Source organism: Dipodomys ordii, unplaced genomic scaffold, assembly GCF_000151885.1.
Source record: "Dipodomys ordii isolate 6190 unplaced genomic scaffold, Dord_2.0 Scaffold6, whole genome shotgun sequence".
Lineage (NCBI taxonomy): Eukaryota > Metazoa > Chordata > Mammalia > Rodentia > Heteromyidae > Dipodomys > Dipodomys ordii.
In genome coordinates, this window is record NW_012267222.1 from 254,346 (window position 1) to 270,089 (window position 15,744).

The following is a 15,744-nucleotide window of genomic DNA, read 5'->3' on the forward strand; positions in this document are numbered from 1 at the left end:
TCTTCCCAAGCGTACAATAAAATATGTACATAAGCACTTCAGGAAATTTAAGAGAGTCTCTAAGAAGTACAGAACAGGACTTACACATCTTCCCAGAACCCGCTGCGTGAGGAATGTGGTTGGGACGGTCGCTTCGCTGGCTGGCGAGGGGCTGAGGCCCCGGGCGGGCTCCACGCCGCCCTGCAGCCCGCACCCGTCCCCAGAAACTGCAGGCCAAGCAAGTGCACCCTGCGGTCGACCCGCAGCGAACTCGGCAGGCCACCTCCAGAGTTTTAGGGGAGAAGATGCAGAGCCCAGGGGAAAAGCATGGCAGTTAAAGGAAGAGTTTGGCTGAGACATTTATTTCAATTATCAAAAGGGAGATCAATTCATTCTGACCCCTCAGAATTTCAATAGACTGATTGGTGGGAGCTTCCTGACCTGCACTTGCAGGGCCCGGCCAGAGCAGTGCAGGCTGGCACCCAGCCCAGAACGAAGAGCAACTCAGACGTAAACACACAGAAGCAGCCCAGGCTCTTCCCTGGAGGCGGGGGCAGACCGCGGCTGGTCCAGGCGGCCTAGCCGTCCTCACGCACGCCCCCGTCCCCGTCCTCTTCCTCGGTGAAGTGCGCCTGCTTCTTCCGCACGTTCCAGTGCAGACACTGTGCGAGGCTCTCGAACCAGTCGCTCACCGGGTCGCGGACACAGATGGAGGGGAGTGGGTAGCAGGAGGTGGTGATGCTAATGCTGGGGGGGGGGGGCAGGCCTGTGAGCACAGAGCCACCAGGGCGCCCGCTCCTCCCAGGCTGGCCCCAGCACCCTCAGCCCTGAGGGGCCTATCTCTTTTAGAGATAGTGGGCCAGGCGGGACTTGGTAGGCCTGTGTGGGGGTCACCTGTCCCCGCATCCACCCCAGGCCTCCGGGAGGCCCTGCCAGGCTAAGAGGCTTGGGGGCATGGCCGGCAGGCTCTGCGTGGAGCGGATGGTGGGCCAGGCCACAGCCATGCCAGAGGACGCCCACTCAGGTCCAGCGGGGTGACAGACCCAGGGGTCCCTCTGACCTGTGCCCCCTGCAGCCCCAGCCAGCCAGGCCAGCCACAGTCCTGAGGCCTTGCCTGGCACAGGGGAGGCCGACACGCCTGCCCTGCAGCCCCACACCTGTCTCCGTGGTGAATCTCCTGCCTCTTCCGGCCGTCAAAGGACACCCAGGCCGTGTTCCTGGCTTCCGGTGACAGCATAATCTGAGGGGTCAAGAGGGGAAGGGGGGCTGGGCTGAGCGGGGCCCAGGCCTGGCAGCTCTGGCCTTGCTCTAGCACGCCAGCAGCTTCCTACACACGGCACACCTGCGATCAGGCCTGGTCCGGGGGGCCAGAGCCGCCGAGTGTGGGGAGGACGCTGGGGCTGGCGCCAGCAAGCCGGCCGACCCTTCCTCACCGAGGGCCACCTGCCCTGGCCCTGCGAGGGCTGGCCGGCTCTCCCTGACAGGTGGGCAGGCTCCTGAGCCCAGGCCAGGGGCTCACATGCCTGAGGCAGCGGCACGCTGGGACTCCAGTAGCTGCTTCCCACTGTCACTGTCCCCCCCGAGGCTCACGCGCAGAGGAGGCAGAGGGGCACTGGCTCTGACCTTCAGCTCCACCCCTGCAGGGACCACGATGGGTCGGAATGACAGTGAGTGGGGACAGATGGGTGTGACCATGATGGCGGGCACGTTGGGGTGAACCATGGAGGCCCCGGCTGCCGCTGCGTACGCTGTGCTGCCCGTTGGGGTGGACACGATCACACCTGGCGGGGACAGGGTGCGGGCGTCACGCTGGGTCCTGCACAGGGCTCTCGGGGCCCAGCCGTCCCCAGCCTTACCATCACCCTGCACCGTGGTGATGAGGTGCCCATCCAGGTAGACGTCCACGTTGGACAGGTACGAGGAAGGGCCTCTGTCGATGACCACCTCATTCAAGACCTGGGGAGCAGGGGGCCTCTGTGGTCAGAGGGGTCAGCCAGCAGCACCGGGCACACAGGCACCTGTGGCGCTACCCTGGCATCCAGCCCCACGTCCCCGCCAGGGCCACAGGACAGACCTGGAACTGCATGGCCTGCTTCCCGGCCTCCGCGCCCGTGCCAGGCAGCCCGTTCTCGCTGAGCCCGTTGTGCAAGGCCGCCTTCTTGCCTGGGAGCTCCTTGACCACTCTCACCTTGAGCCGGCTCCGAAGAACAACAGCCGCGTTCCCTGGGGTACCAGAGGTCAGCAGGGCCCGCCCGCCCCGCCCCACGGGCCCCTCCCTTCCGAGGGCACACAGCGCGGCTCCAGCCCAGGCTGCTGACCCCTAGCATTAAGGGAGAACAACGGAAGGGGTGACAGTGATCAAAACACAAGTGCTCACACCTGACTCGTGAGACTGCGAACTGTGCGTACCACTATCTAAAAGACCCAAAACTTAAAAATCCTTCAATCTTGACTTTTGTCCCCTCAGTCTGGGCGCTGTCCCTCAGCTCTTCAGCTCAAGGCGATCGCTCTGCCACTTGAGCCACAGAGCCACTTCCAGTTTTCTGGTGATTTATTCAAGATAATAGTCTCACAGACTTTTCTGCCCGGGCTGGCTTTGAACTTTCAACCGTGATCCTCAGATCTCAGCCTCCTGAGTAGCTAGGATGACAGGCCTGAGCCATGGGCACCCAGCCAAATCCTCAAACTTTTAAGTGCTACTTCATTCACCATTAAGTAAAAATAAATAAATAGAAAATACAACCAAGTGGGAATGCAACTCCATGTTTCCCGAACATTCCAACTCACCCTCTATCACCTGAGTGACTTGGGACTGGAAGTTCTCGAAGTTGAATGGGGTGAGGAAGCCGAGCGAGCCCAGGTGGAAAGCCATCACTGGAGGCACACTGCCCTGTGGAGAGGGGAGGGTGGAAGCCATCACTGGAGGCACACTGCCCTGTGAGGAGGGTGGAAGCCATCACTGGAGGCACACTGCCCTGTGAGGAGGGTGGAAGCCATCGCTGGAGGCACACTGCCCTGTGAGGAGGGGAGGGTGGAAGCCATGGCTGGAGGCACACTGCCCTGTGAGGAGGGGAGGGTGGAAGCCATGGCTGGAGGCACACTGCCCTGTGAGGAGGGGAGGGTGGAAGCCATGGCTGGAGGCACACTGCCCTGTGAGGAGGGGAGGGTGGAAGCCATCGCTGGAGGCACGCTGCCCTGTGAGGAGGGGAAGGCGGGCAGTGCTCGCCGTCCACCCACAAGCCCGGAGCTGCCAGCGGCTTTCGAGTGGGAGCGCCTCAGCGCAGGGCGCTGGCCAGCGTCCCCTGGGGCCAGGCCAGGAGGGCCTCAGTGAAGAGGCTGCCTCCCAGGGAGGAGGGGCTGGAGGGATGCAGCCGTCACAGCCTGTGCACAGGCTCTGATGGAGCCCACGACCAACAGGCTACCGGGTGGGGGACTCGGTGACACGGGGGGGGGGGTGCTGCGGTGCAGCATGGGCAGCACCTGCACCACGGGGCTGGGCGAGGAGCCAGGGCCCTCTCACAGGCTACCTGTAGCCTGCAGAAAGACACCTGCTGTCTCCAGCAGCCTCTGCCAGAACCTGCTCCAACACTGGCCCTCCTCCCTGAGGGACTCACCCTGGCATGCACTGGTCACTGGCCCAGTGCGCTCCTGTGCCCAAGGCCAGGCCCCAATGGGTGGAGGAGGTAGCCAAAAACTCCCCGTGCCCGCTCCCTCCAGCTCCCCTCCCAGCCCAGCCCTTGCCCACGCTCCCTTCTGCGGGCTGGGCCAGGCCACAGGGTGGGATCACAGGCGAGGAAGCCAGCAGTGCCCTGCAGGGCTGCTCCTCCCCCCCAGCACAGGAAGCGCACACATGCTCTTCACTGCATCATTCACACACGCTCTTCAGCCAGCACTTGAACTGCACAAAGACAAACCGCACCTGCCGGGCACAGGTGGCTCACGCCTGGAATCCTAAGCTACTCAGAAGGCTGAGATCTGCCTGGACAGGAAAGTCCTTGTGATACATTTTTGTTGTTGGTGTTGTCGGTCGTGGGGCTTGAACTCTGGGCCTGAGCGCTGTCCATCAGCTCTTCAGCTCAAGGCGAGCACTCTACCGCTTGAGCCTCAGTGCCACTTCCGGCTTTCTAGTGGTTTATTGGAGATAAGAGTCTCACGGACTTTCCTGCCCCACTGGCTTTGAACTGTGATCCTCAGATCTCAGCCTCCTGAGTAGCTAGGATTACAGGCATGAGCCACTGGCGCCCGGTTCTTGAGATACTCTTATCTCCAATTAACCACCAGAAAATTGGAAGTAGCACTGTAGCTCAAAATAATAGAGCGCGAGCCTTGAGCAAAAGAGCTCAGAGACAGCGCCCAGGTTCCGGGCTCAAGCCCTGTGACTGACAAACAAACGCAACCCCCAAACTCAAGTCCAGAAGAGCTGGGCAGCGCTGGTGAGCGGCTGCCCCGCTGCCTCACCTGGAAGAGTGAGGAGGCGTAGAGCAGGGTCCCGTCGCCCCCCAGGCAGATGATGAGGTCTATCTGGTTGGAAATGTCGTCATAATCTAGAAAGCAGTCAGGAGGCAGAAGAGCACCGTCACTCCCGGGCCGCACGCCAATGGCACGGGCAGAGCACCGGCAGCTGCTCCAGCCACAGCTGAAGACGCACCTTCTCGGAAAGTGCAGAACTTCTTCTTCACTGGTCCAAAGTTCTCATCACTCGCGATGGCGGGATCTTCCAGCACTTTCTTCTCCACATACACGATCATGTTGTTCTCCTGCAAGCATGGCTCACTGAGCTCCACGTGGCCCCCACAAGCCCGGCTGGGCCAGGGGCCTTGCAAAGAACTCCTTCCAGGCCTCTGCAGGGGCAGCCTGGAAGAACAGTGGCTTTCTCTGGGGCCCTGGTCTCCCTTCCAGCCTCCCCCTCACTGCTGTGCGGCAGGAGGTTCTGGCCTTCCAGGCCTCTGGACCTCAAGACAGATTTGTAACCTGCTGGCTGTGATCGGACTGCTTGCCTGTGACCCCACCGTGCGGTGAGAGGGTGGGAATGCACTCTGACCACCTGTTCAGAGTGGGGCCTGGGAGGCAAGGCCTTGGGTGAAGCCCCACACTCCAATCACGGAGGCTTTATGGAAAGAAACCCTGCATGTGCTCACATACACAGAGAGCCTGTCTCGCCTTTTCTGGGGGTCAGTCATGGGGCCTGAACTGTGGGCCTGAGCGCAGTCCCTCAGCTCTTCAGCTCAAGAGCGTCAGCTGAAGAGCACTTGAGCCACAGCACCACTTCCAACTTTTTCTGCTTATGCGGTACTGAGGAATCGAACCCAGGGCCTCATGCATGCCAGGCAAGTGCTCTACCACCGAGCCACCTTCCCAGCCCTCTCCTCCTTTTCTAATGTGTCAGTCCTGGGCTTGAACTCAGGGTCTGGACACTGTTCCTAAGCTTTTTTGGCTCAAGGCTGGTAGTGCTCTACCATTTGAACCAGACCTCCACTTTCAGCCTTTTGGTGGTTAATTGGAGATAAGAGTCTCAGGACTTTCTTGCCCTAGCTGGCTTTGAACCAAGACTCTCAGAGCTCAGCCTCCTGAGTGTCTAGGGTTACAGCCGTGAGCCCCAGGTGCCTACCCAGGTCCTGTGTCTCGCCAGGTGGTGCTTAGGACTGCCAGCAAGATGGCCATCACCAGATATGGCCCCTTGACCTTGAACTTCCAGAACTGGGAGCCAAAATGAACCTTACCCAGCCTGTGGAGCTGGGCTGTTAGCAAGGACTGCCGCAAAGGGCTCCTGAGAGACCTGGGGCAACCCAGGAGGCTCTGAGGTGGGAGGTCACATTCTGGGGCCAGGCTCCCCACAGGCAGCCCTTCACCCTTTGCACGCGGCGGCTGCAGGCCCGACTTGCCTCCATGAGGTACACGCAGAGCTCCTTAAAGGGCTGCAGCAAGCTGGCGTCCCGAATCTTCTTGATGACAAGCACGCTCTTGGGGGACTTGTTCCACGTCAACCGCTGGCTCCCAGGGTCCTGGATATGCCTTTGGGGAGGAGAGGGCAGCCTACAACCGCAGTCCTCCTCCCTCGGTGAGAGGGGCTCGGACAGCCAGCGCTGCCCCTGGGTGGCCCGGTGCCCACTCACACACACGGACAGCCAGCGGTGCCCGAGGTGCCCACTCACAGACACAGACACCCGGCGATGCCCGGGGTGCCCACTCACACACACGGACACCCGGCGATGCCCGGGGTGCCCACTCACAGACACGGACACCCGGCGATGCCCGGGGTGCCCACTCACACACACGGACACCCGGCGATGCCCGGGGTGCCCACTCACAGACACGGACACCCGGCGATGCCCGGGGTGCCCACTCACAGACACGAACAGCCGGCAGTGCCCTGGTGCTCACTCACACACACGGACAGCCGGCGATGCCCGGGGTGCCCACTCACACACATGGACAGCCGGCGATGCCCGGGGTGCCCACTTACACACACGGACAGCCGGCAGTGCCCCGGTGCCCACTCACAGACACAGACACCCGGCGGTGCCCGGGGTGCCCACTCACAGACACAGACACCCGGCGATGCCCGGGGTGCCCACTCACACACACGGACACCCGGCGATGCCCCGGTGCCCACTCACAGACACAGACACCCGGCGGTCCCCGGGGTGCCCACTCACAGACACAGACACCCGGGGTGCCCACTCACACACACGGACACCCGGCGATGCCCGGGGTGCCCACTCACACACACGGACACCCGGCGGTGCCCACTCACAGACACAGACACCCGGCGGTGCCCGGGGTGCCCACTCACACACACGGACACCCGGCGATGCCCCGGTGCCCACTCACAGACACAGACACCCGGCGGTCCCCGGGGTGCCCACTCACAGACACAGACACCCGGGGTGCCCACTCACACACACGGACACCCGGCGATGCCCGGGGTGCCCACTCACACACACGGACACCCGGCGGTGCCCACTCACAGACACAGACACCCGGCGGTGCCCGGGGTGCCCACTCACACACACGGACACCCGGCGGTGCCCACTCACACACACAGACACCCGGCGGTGCCCGGGGTGCCCACTCACAGACACAGACACCCGGCGATGCCCGGGGTGCCCACTCACAGACACAGACACCCGGCGATGCCCCGGTGCCCACTCACAGACACGGACACCCGGCGATGCCCACTCACACACACGGACACCCGGCGGTGCCCACTCACACACACGGACACCCGGCGGTGCCCACTCACAGACACAGACACCCGGCGGTGCCCGGGGTGCCCACTCACACACACGGACACCCGGCGGTGCCCGGGGTGCCCACTCACAGACACGGACACCCGGCGGTGCCCCCTGGATGGCTACTCACAGACGGTAGAGAAGCCCCGCAGAAGAACAAGCAGGGGGCAGCACCCTCAGCTGCCGGAGGCCTGGAGGAGGCAGCCCTGTCTGGCCAGTGACATTTGCAGGACTCCGACCGTATCTCCTTGTGCATTCTGCTACCCACACCTGCTACTCACCGCGATGGATGAACCACTGAGGCCACGCTCAGCTACTTAATGATAGCCATGGGAACAGAGACCACATACAGAGCCAAGAGGAGAAGTCCAGGCCGACACCTTGACCAGAGGGTGTCTGGTCCCATAATTCTTCAGGACACTGGCTACACTGTACACACCTCCCTGAGCACAGCTCACCACTCCAAACCCCTATGGACTGCGCATGTACGTGTGCGTGTGTGTGCGCACGCCTGTGTGGACTCTTCCTGCATGCGTGTGTGTTCATGCACACACACCCCTGCACCAATCCACACCTCTGCTTCCGGTTGCCTCGTGGTTAACTGGAGAGAAGACAATCTCATGGACGCTCCTGCCTGGGCTGCCTTCAAACCATGGCCTTCATGGTGTGAGCCACCAGCACCCAGGTCGATCTTCATGCAAAGGCAGCTTGGACAGATAAATCCAAGAGACTCTTATCTCCAACTAACCAGTAAAAAGCTGGAAGTAGAGCTGTGGCTCAAGAGTATCAAGCTTGAGCAAAGAAAGCTAAGGGACAGCGCCCAGGCCCAGAGTTCACGCCCCAGTACCAGCACAAAGAAATAAGAGAAATCAAGTGAAAGTCTGGGTAAAGGCAGCGTGAATCCTCCTGAGCGCACAAGGCTTGGGTTTCCGGTGCCTGTGACAGACCAGCTCAAACCTCAGACCACTGTCCACACTTGGTCTCCAAAAGTAGACTCTACCCAGCTGCGTCTCCATCACAGCTGAGATTCCTGGGGCACACCAGGCCAGAACACCCAGACACCCACAAAAAGGGCGTCTGCACGCATGCCAGGACCACCTCCTGCCCTTGGCAGCTGCTGGAAGGTGGCTGTGGCTGGCCAGCCAGTGGGTCAGCGCTCCACACTGACCTCCTCAGCCCCAGCTGCAGAAAGACTTCCCTGTTCAGCATGCACCCCCAGCAGAGAAGCACCTTTCAAAACCGAGGGGTAGCCACAAATAATGGCAACCGAGTGTCACCTTCGCCCCAGGTGGCCCCAGACACCACTCACCGGTTCCATGCCCTTGTGGGAAGTGAGGGCCCGCTCATGGCACCCCTTCTGAGCCCGCTGTGCCAGGCCCACGGCTCCGAGGCCTCCACTTCTAGGAGACAGCATCCCCGCCCACGTCGCTAGCAGGCATGCACGCAGCTCTGCCCGCTGACATGCTCCCAATCCCGCATTACACGACTAGCTTCGCACCCGCAAAATTGAAAGCGGAACATTTCTTAGAAGACTTACAAGTCTTTCAGAAACAACTAAGTCAAAAGAGCTTCCCAGACTTAAGGACGTGAAAATAAGATTTCCTGCAGCCACACATGACCCTCTTCTGCCTGACTGCTTACTTGAAAATACCAGGCTGACCTCAGCAGCCAAAGCCCAGCGCCACCGCCCTGCTCTGCCGCGCCCTAGGCTCCCCAGCAATGCAGCCCGGGCCTGGGCAGCCCAGAGCCCTGGCTGTGCCGTCGGAGCTGAACCATGCCAGGCCCGGCCCGCCCACTGGGCAGAGCTCCCAAGCCACCCATAGGTGAAAGGGCGGCAGGTGAAAGGCAGTCCCAGCCTGAACCCATGAGCGTGGGTGTCCACAGCCCGGTGCCCAGGCAGACCCCACCGCTCCAGCTCTGCACACAGCACGTCCGGCCGCCTGCCCGCCACACATCAAGGCTGCTCTAGGCCGGCCCAGTTCAAGGCGCGGCCTGCAGACGCAGCTAAGCAGAGCCACCGCCACTTATCTTCCACAAGGCCTAGGTGCCAGCCTCTCCTGTGACCACAAACCAGTTCCTCAACTTCCTCTTGGGCCACCATGGAGGAGGGGTCTGGCCCTTCCAGCCCTCAGGCTGCAGGTGCAGGGCTGAGTGGGCAGGGCCAGCTCCAACGGACCTGCCGTGCTGCTCAGGGACATCTAGCCACTGACGCGGCCAGTAGCTTTAGACATTGTAACAACAAATGCACAGGCTCATGGCCACATCTCAGCCCGAGGAGGAAGTGCAGCTCCTCCTATGGAGCCCGAGAAGGAGCTCCTGAGCAACAGGGGGCTGCTGGGCTCCAACCACCCAGACACGGCCGGGCGCAGACGAGCCGCTGACATGGCTGTCCCGAGCTGGACACGGCCGGGCGCAGACGAGCCGCTGACATGGCTGTCCCGAGCTGGACACGGCCGGGCGCAGACGAGCCGCTGACATGCTGTCCCGAGCTGGACACGGCCGGGCGCAGACGAGCCGCTGACATGGCTGTCCCGAGCTGGACACGGACCGTAGCCGGCTGGGCCCTCCTGGGGGCTGCCTGACCTCAGGACCAGTGCCAAGCTGCCCTGCGCTCTGGGCAGAGGAGGGCCCTGGGCACTGGTGCACAAGGCAACACCAACACCTGCAAGCAGCCCTGGCCTGGCACAAGGAGCTGACACTCAAGGCTGCCCAGACAGGAAAGTGAAGTTGAACCTTCTGGGGCAAATGGTCAGGACCCCCTCCCCCAACCCACATCTGGCAGCAGCAATACACAGGTCAGGCCACCGCTCAGCTCCTCATCCCCACGGGCACCCTATGTTTTCTTTGGCTCAGCTGAGGTCCTCCAGACCTAATGGTGGGGCGGACACCGCTCTGAGGGCCTGAACACAGGCCAGGTCTCATAGTGGTCATGCTGCTGTCCTCGGCCCGCCCTCCTGTGACGCACAGGGTCACGGCCTGGGGCTGGGTCTCCACCCCGGGAGGCCAGCCTGGCTAGGAACCTTGGCCCTCACAACAAGCAGGGCCTGCCTGGGAGAGGGGCTTCCCTCTCAGGGAAGCGCACACATGGCCACCCTGGACACGTGGCTCCTTCACGTGACTGACCCTTGCAGGAGAGGGTGGGATACTAGGGTGTCCAACCGCCAGAGAACCAACAGCGAAGCTCTCTCTGGGGAAGCAGCACAACTAACAGTTCAAGGTGTAAAATGTGACAAAGTGAAGTCTAGTATATTTAATTCAGAGTCTGGACAGGTGACTGGGGTCTGGATAGGTGGCTCAGTGGTCGAGTGCTTGCCCAGCATGCATGAAGCCCTGGGTTCTGTTCCTCAGCACCACATACACAGAAAAAGCTGGAAGTGAAGCCGGGTGCTGGTGGCTCATGCCTGTAATCATAGCTACTCAGGAGGCTGAGATCTGAGGATCGAGGTTCAAAGCCAGCCCGGGCAGGAAAGACCGTGAGACTCCCATCTCTAATGAACCACCAGAAAACTGAAGTGGTGCTGTAGCTCAAGTGATAGAGTGCTAGCCTTGAGCAAAAGAAGCTCAGGGACAGTGCCCAGGCCCTGAGTTCAAGCCCCAGGACGGGCAAACAAACAAACAAACCACACACACAAATAACAAAGCACGAATATCAGCATCCTGAAATGATTCCCTCTCAGAGGGAAAAAAAAAAACTAGACTACCATGCAGAACACACTAAGAGAACACGTGCATTTCTGGAGCCAACAAATTCTAAAAAGAAGTTGATGATGGGAAGTGACTGGTGAGCAAGACTGTGGTCAAATGATCCACTGCATTCTCCCTGGGCCGTCTGGTGCGTGGCGGACTGCAAGGCGTGCTGGCCGGTGCTGCCAGACAGAGCAGGTCTGCCTGGCACGTGTGAGGCCTGGACTCCACCTCCACACTCACACTCACACACACCACAGGAGGCACATCCCACACACAATATAAATAATACACACATACCACACGCATACTCACTCTCTATATATACACCACATACAATATATTCACGTAGATACATACACACACAACATACCACACACCACACATATACAAAACACGGCACACACATATTACGCATACCACATATATCCAACACACACATCACACACAACCAACAAGAAGGAGCTCTTTCAAGCAGTTAAAATCAGGTTGAGAAGAAAGCCCATCACTGTGTCTGTGCTATTAACGGTTAAGCAGCGAAGCCTGGACAAGCCAAACTCTCAGAAGGCGGAAGTGCTGGGAAGGCCGCAGCTGCAGCGCGGGGCGGGGTGCAGCCGTGCTGCCCTGGACGAGCGCAGCGCGGGGCGGGGTGCAGCCGTGCTGCCCTGGAAGGCCGCAGCTGCAGCGCGGGGCGGGGTGCAGCCGTGCTGCCCTGGAAGGCCGCAGCTGCAGCGCGGGGTGCAGCCGTGCTGCCCTGGAAGGCCGCAGCTGCAGCGCGGGGCGGGGTGCAGCCGTGCTGCCCTGGACGAGCGCAGCGCGGGGCGGGGTGCAGCCGTGCTGCCCTGGAAGGCCGCAGCTGCAGCGCGGGGTGCAGCCGTGCTGCCCTGGAAGGCCGCAGCTGCAGCGCGGGGCGGGGTGCAGCCGTGCTGCCCTGGAAGGCCGCAGCTGCAGCGCGGGGCGGGGTGCAGCCGCACTGCCCTGGACGGGTGCAGCGCGGGGCAGGTTGCAGCCACGCGGGGCTGGACAGGCGCAGCGCGGGGCAGGGTGCAGCCGCGCTGCCCTGGACAGGCACAATGCAGGGCTGGACGGGTGCAGCACGGGGCGGGGTGCAGCCGTGCTGCCCTGGATGGCCGCAACACGGGGCTGAATGGGCGCAGCGCAGGGCGGGGTGCAACCGTGCTGCCCTGGACGGCCGCAGCAGGGGCTGGATAGGCGCAGCGCATGGGGGGGTGCAACCGTGCTGCCCTGGACGGCCGCAGCGTGGGGCTGGACGGGCACAGCGTGGGGCGGGGTGCAGCCGCGCTGCCCTGGACAGGCGCAGTGCAGGGCTGGACGGGTGCAGCACGGGGCGGGGTGCAGCCGTGCTGCCCTGGACAGCCGCAGCACGGGGCTGAATGGGCGCAGCGCAGGGTGGGGTGCAACCGTGCTGCCTGGACAGCCGCAGCGCAGGGCTGGACGGGCGCAGCGTGGGGCGGGTTGCAGCCACGCGGGGCTGGATGGGTGCAGCATGGGGCGGGGTGCAGCCGCGTGTCCCTGCCAGTGCCCTCACGCCCTGCGGCCACCACCGCTGGCTGTGTTCCGCGCTCCCTGTGTTGTGGGTGCGTGCGTGCGTGTCTGCAGTGTCTCACTGTGTAGCTGAGGCTGGCCTCCACGTTACCCACACGGACTCCCCTGCCTCCGCCTCCTGAGCACCAGCACTACAGGGGTGTGCCCCTGCTTCTGAGCCACGTGGACCGCATGGTATCCGCTAGGGACAGTTCAAGGCTTCTCTCAAGGCTTCCTTCAGAAGGACCCAGAAGCGCTTTGCACCGCGCATCAGCCCCCACACCCTGTCCCAGGACGGACCCAGGGCCCACGCACCACCCTGCCCCTGGCCCGAGCCCCAGGGGTGGAACTCACATGATGGTTTGAGGGTTCTGCAGCACACAGGCCTTTGGTCCAAACGTGGTCACCGGGCTGGGCCCGTGCAGAGAGCGCGTCCGCCTGCGGAAGGGGGCTACAGTCAGCACGGCGAGAGGCACATCCAGGTCACCAGACCCCAAAGACACAGGGCCACCAGCTCCATCACGGCACGCCCGTGGCACAGCTGGAGAACCTGCCTGGCCAGGGCTCCACTGAGCCCAGCTGGTAGCTAGGAGAGGCAGGGGCAGCCGTGCACACGGTGGACAACGGCTCAGAACCAGCAGCATGCGGGCTTGCGTCGCCTTCCACTGGGCTCTGGGCCTTTAATCAGGAATTAGGACCTTGGACAGGTCTCAAAATAATGCAGATTAAAATTCTACCAGAAATGTTCACTGGAAATCCCACATATCCATAAGGAAGATGTTAATAAGATACAGACTTCAGGTCTGGAAATGAGGCTCAGTGGCGGAGTGGTCATCTACCTGCATGAGGCCCTGGTACCCCATACACAAAAAGATGAGCAAAATCTTAAAAGATGTGCTTAAATAATATGTATTTTAACAACTGAGAAACTAATGTGTGTGCTACTACATTACCAAAGAATGCAGGGCTCACTCTGAACCAATCTTTCCATTAAGTGGAAAGTGACCATAGCTTCTTTCATGGGGGTCCAGGGCGCCCGCAAGAGCCAAGGCAACCACACAGCTGCCTTTTCCCCCCACTTTACCCTCCCCCCCACGCTGCCCTCCCCAGGGCCACACAGTCCATCTGAGCCCAGTGTTCTCCATGAGTCAGCAAACAAGCGGCGGCAAGCTTACCTCCAAAAGTCAGGAGGAAGCTACTCAGGAGGCTGAGATCTGGGGATCTGAAAGTCTATGAGACTCTTATCTCCAATAAACCACCAGAAAACCGGAAGTAGTGCTGTGGCTCAAATGGTAGAGTACTCGCCTTGAGCTGAAGAGCTGAGGGACAGCGCCCAGGCCCAGATTTCAAGCCCCATGACCACCATGACCACCACCACCACCAACAACAACAACAGCAACGAGAGGCTTGGCAGAAAGGCGGTTTGGAGCCTGCAGAACAGAATGCATCTCTAGGCGAACAGTCTCCATCTGTGTCCTCTGGCATGGGCAACAAGAGCAAGCTCTCCCCTGTAGGGGCAGCTGCCGCTCCGTGCTCACCATGCCCTTGGCTCAGGCCCACGTTTTTGTTTTTTTGTTGGCTGTGGGGCTCGAGGCCTGGGCACTGTCCCTGAGCTCTTTTGCTCAAGGCTAGTGCTCTACCACTTGAGCCACAGCACCACTTCTAGTTTTCTGTTGGCTAACTGGAGCTAAGAGTCTCACGGACTTTCCTGCCTGCCTGGGCTGGCTTCCAACTATGACCCTTGGATCTCAGTCTCCTGAGTGGCTAGGATAACGGGTGTGAGCCACCGGCGCCTGGCTTAGTCCCGCTCTTAGAAGGTTCAGAGTTCCCTGCACTTTTTGGTGGGCCCCAAGGCAGTTCTGTCCAGAAGCACACGCAGGAGAAGCGATCTGTGACGAGCCTGCCCATCAGGGCCACGGTGCTGGCCACCAGGGTCCAAGCAGGTCCAAAGCCCCAGGGCCGTCTCTAGGAATGAGCAGAGCTCATTCCTGTGGGGCTCTGCAGGTTGTCTTACCTCATGGAAGACATAGCATGCTTTTTTTATTTGCCAGTCCTGAGGCTTGAACTCAGGGCCTGGGCACTGTCCCTGAGCTTCTTTTGCTCAAGTCTAGCTCTACCACATGAGCCACAGTGCCACTTCCGACTCGTTCTGTGTATGTGGCACATGAGGAATGGAACCCAGGGCTTCATGCGTGCTAGGCGAGCACTCCGCCACCGAGCCACCGTCCCAGCCAGACTGCTTCTAGCCAGCAGTCTTCCTTGCATGTCACAGGTGTGGTCAGGGCCCTGGGGTCAATTCAGCTGCTCGTCCCAGGAAAACCTCACAGAGCACAAGGGGGGTGCTGTGCCGCGTCTGGCACGTGTCCCCAAGCCAGCCTGGCCCCAGGACCCAGCCCATCCTCTGCGCCAGGCTCTCACTAAGCACAGCTGGCACGCACTGCCATAGGCTGCCCGAAGAACTCTTGGTGCCAGCCCGAACTAGTCACCGCCAGCACGGGGGGAGGGCCCGCCCACCTGAACTCCTTGGTGCTGCCCGGGGCGGGCGAGGCAGACAGGCTCCGAGACTTGGCCCGGCCCCGGAGTGGGTGGCTGGGGCTCCAGGTCTCACCCCCATGGCACGCCGCGCAGCAGAAGGCCGAGTCCGGACTCAACTCCTTGCTCACGCTCATCTTTTCGTGTTCCATCTCCATAGTTGATGAGTGAGAAATCCCGCCAGAAAGACACTGATGCCTAAGTGTAACAAAGAAAGCATGCATCTGGGTAAGAAATAATGTACATGCTCATCTCATCCAAAGTGAAATAAAGACCAAAGTGATTTTCAAACTGCTTTGAATATAGCCTATTTCTTTCTTTTTTTATTTTTTTTTGGTCGGTCGTGGGGCTTGAACTCTGGGCCTGGGCGCTGTCCTTCAGCTCTTCAGCTCAAGGTGAGCACTCTACCACTTGAGCTACAGCACCACTTCCGGTTTTCTGGTGGTTTATTGGAGATAGGAGTCTCACGGTCTCTCCTGCCCAGGCTGGCTTCAAACTGTGATCCTCAGATCTCACCTCCTGAGTAGCTAGGATTACAGGCGTGAGCCACCAGTGCCCGGCTATTATATATATATAGCCTATTTCTACCCAGGCTGGGGGGGAGGGGTTTGCTGGTTTGTTTGTTTCCCTCACACCTTCAGTGCTGCATGTCTCCAAAAGCAGGGTGTGGAGGGTGCTCGGAGCGCAGTGTGACCCTGCTCCAGACCCAGCCTCAGCTGCTATGTAACTCCATCCACATGGCTAAAAGCCAACTAAAAAAAAAAGAACTGAG

General features: G+C 60.9%; 1 protein-coding gene across 1 annotated transcript; it reads right to left on the minus strand.

Moving 5' to 3' along the window:
- Positions 1-506: 506 nt before the first annotated feature.
- Positions 507-15,170, minus strand: Nadk (NAD kinase). Its single transcript, XM_013034710.1, has 11 exons — positions 14,955-15,170; positions 12,795-12,878; positions 5,862-5,991; positions 4,628-4,736; positions 4,438-4,523; positions 2,767-2,869; positions 2,054-2,202; positions 1,836-1,935; positions 1,603-1,760; positions 1,137-1,219; positions 507-726 (listed from the first exon to the last, which is right to left on the minus strand). The coding sequence occupies exons 1-11, from the start codon at positions 15,128-15,130 to the stop codon at positions 558-560; spliced, it is 1,347 nt and encodes a 448-aa protein (XP_012890164.1). The 5' UTR covers positions 15,131-15,170; the 3' UTR covers positions 507-557.
- Between the last annotated feature and the right edge of the window lie 574 nt (positions 15,171-15,744).

Coding starts and splice junctions, on each gene's coding strand:
- Nadk (XM_013034710.1), bottom strand. CDS start 15,130: ATGGAGATGGAACACGAAAAGATGAGCGTGAGCAAGGAGTTGAGTCCG. Junction 4,524..4,627: donor GTTCTGCACTTTCCGAGAAG/GTGCGTCTTCAG, acceptor ACTGCTTTCTAG/ATTATGACGACATTTCCAAC. Junction 2,203..2,766: donor AGTCACTCAGGTGATAGAGG/GTGAGTTGGAAT, acceptor CTGGTACCCCAG/GGAACGCGGCTGTTGTTCTT.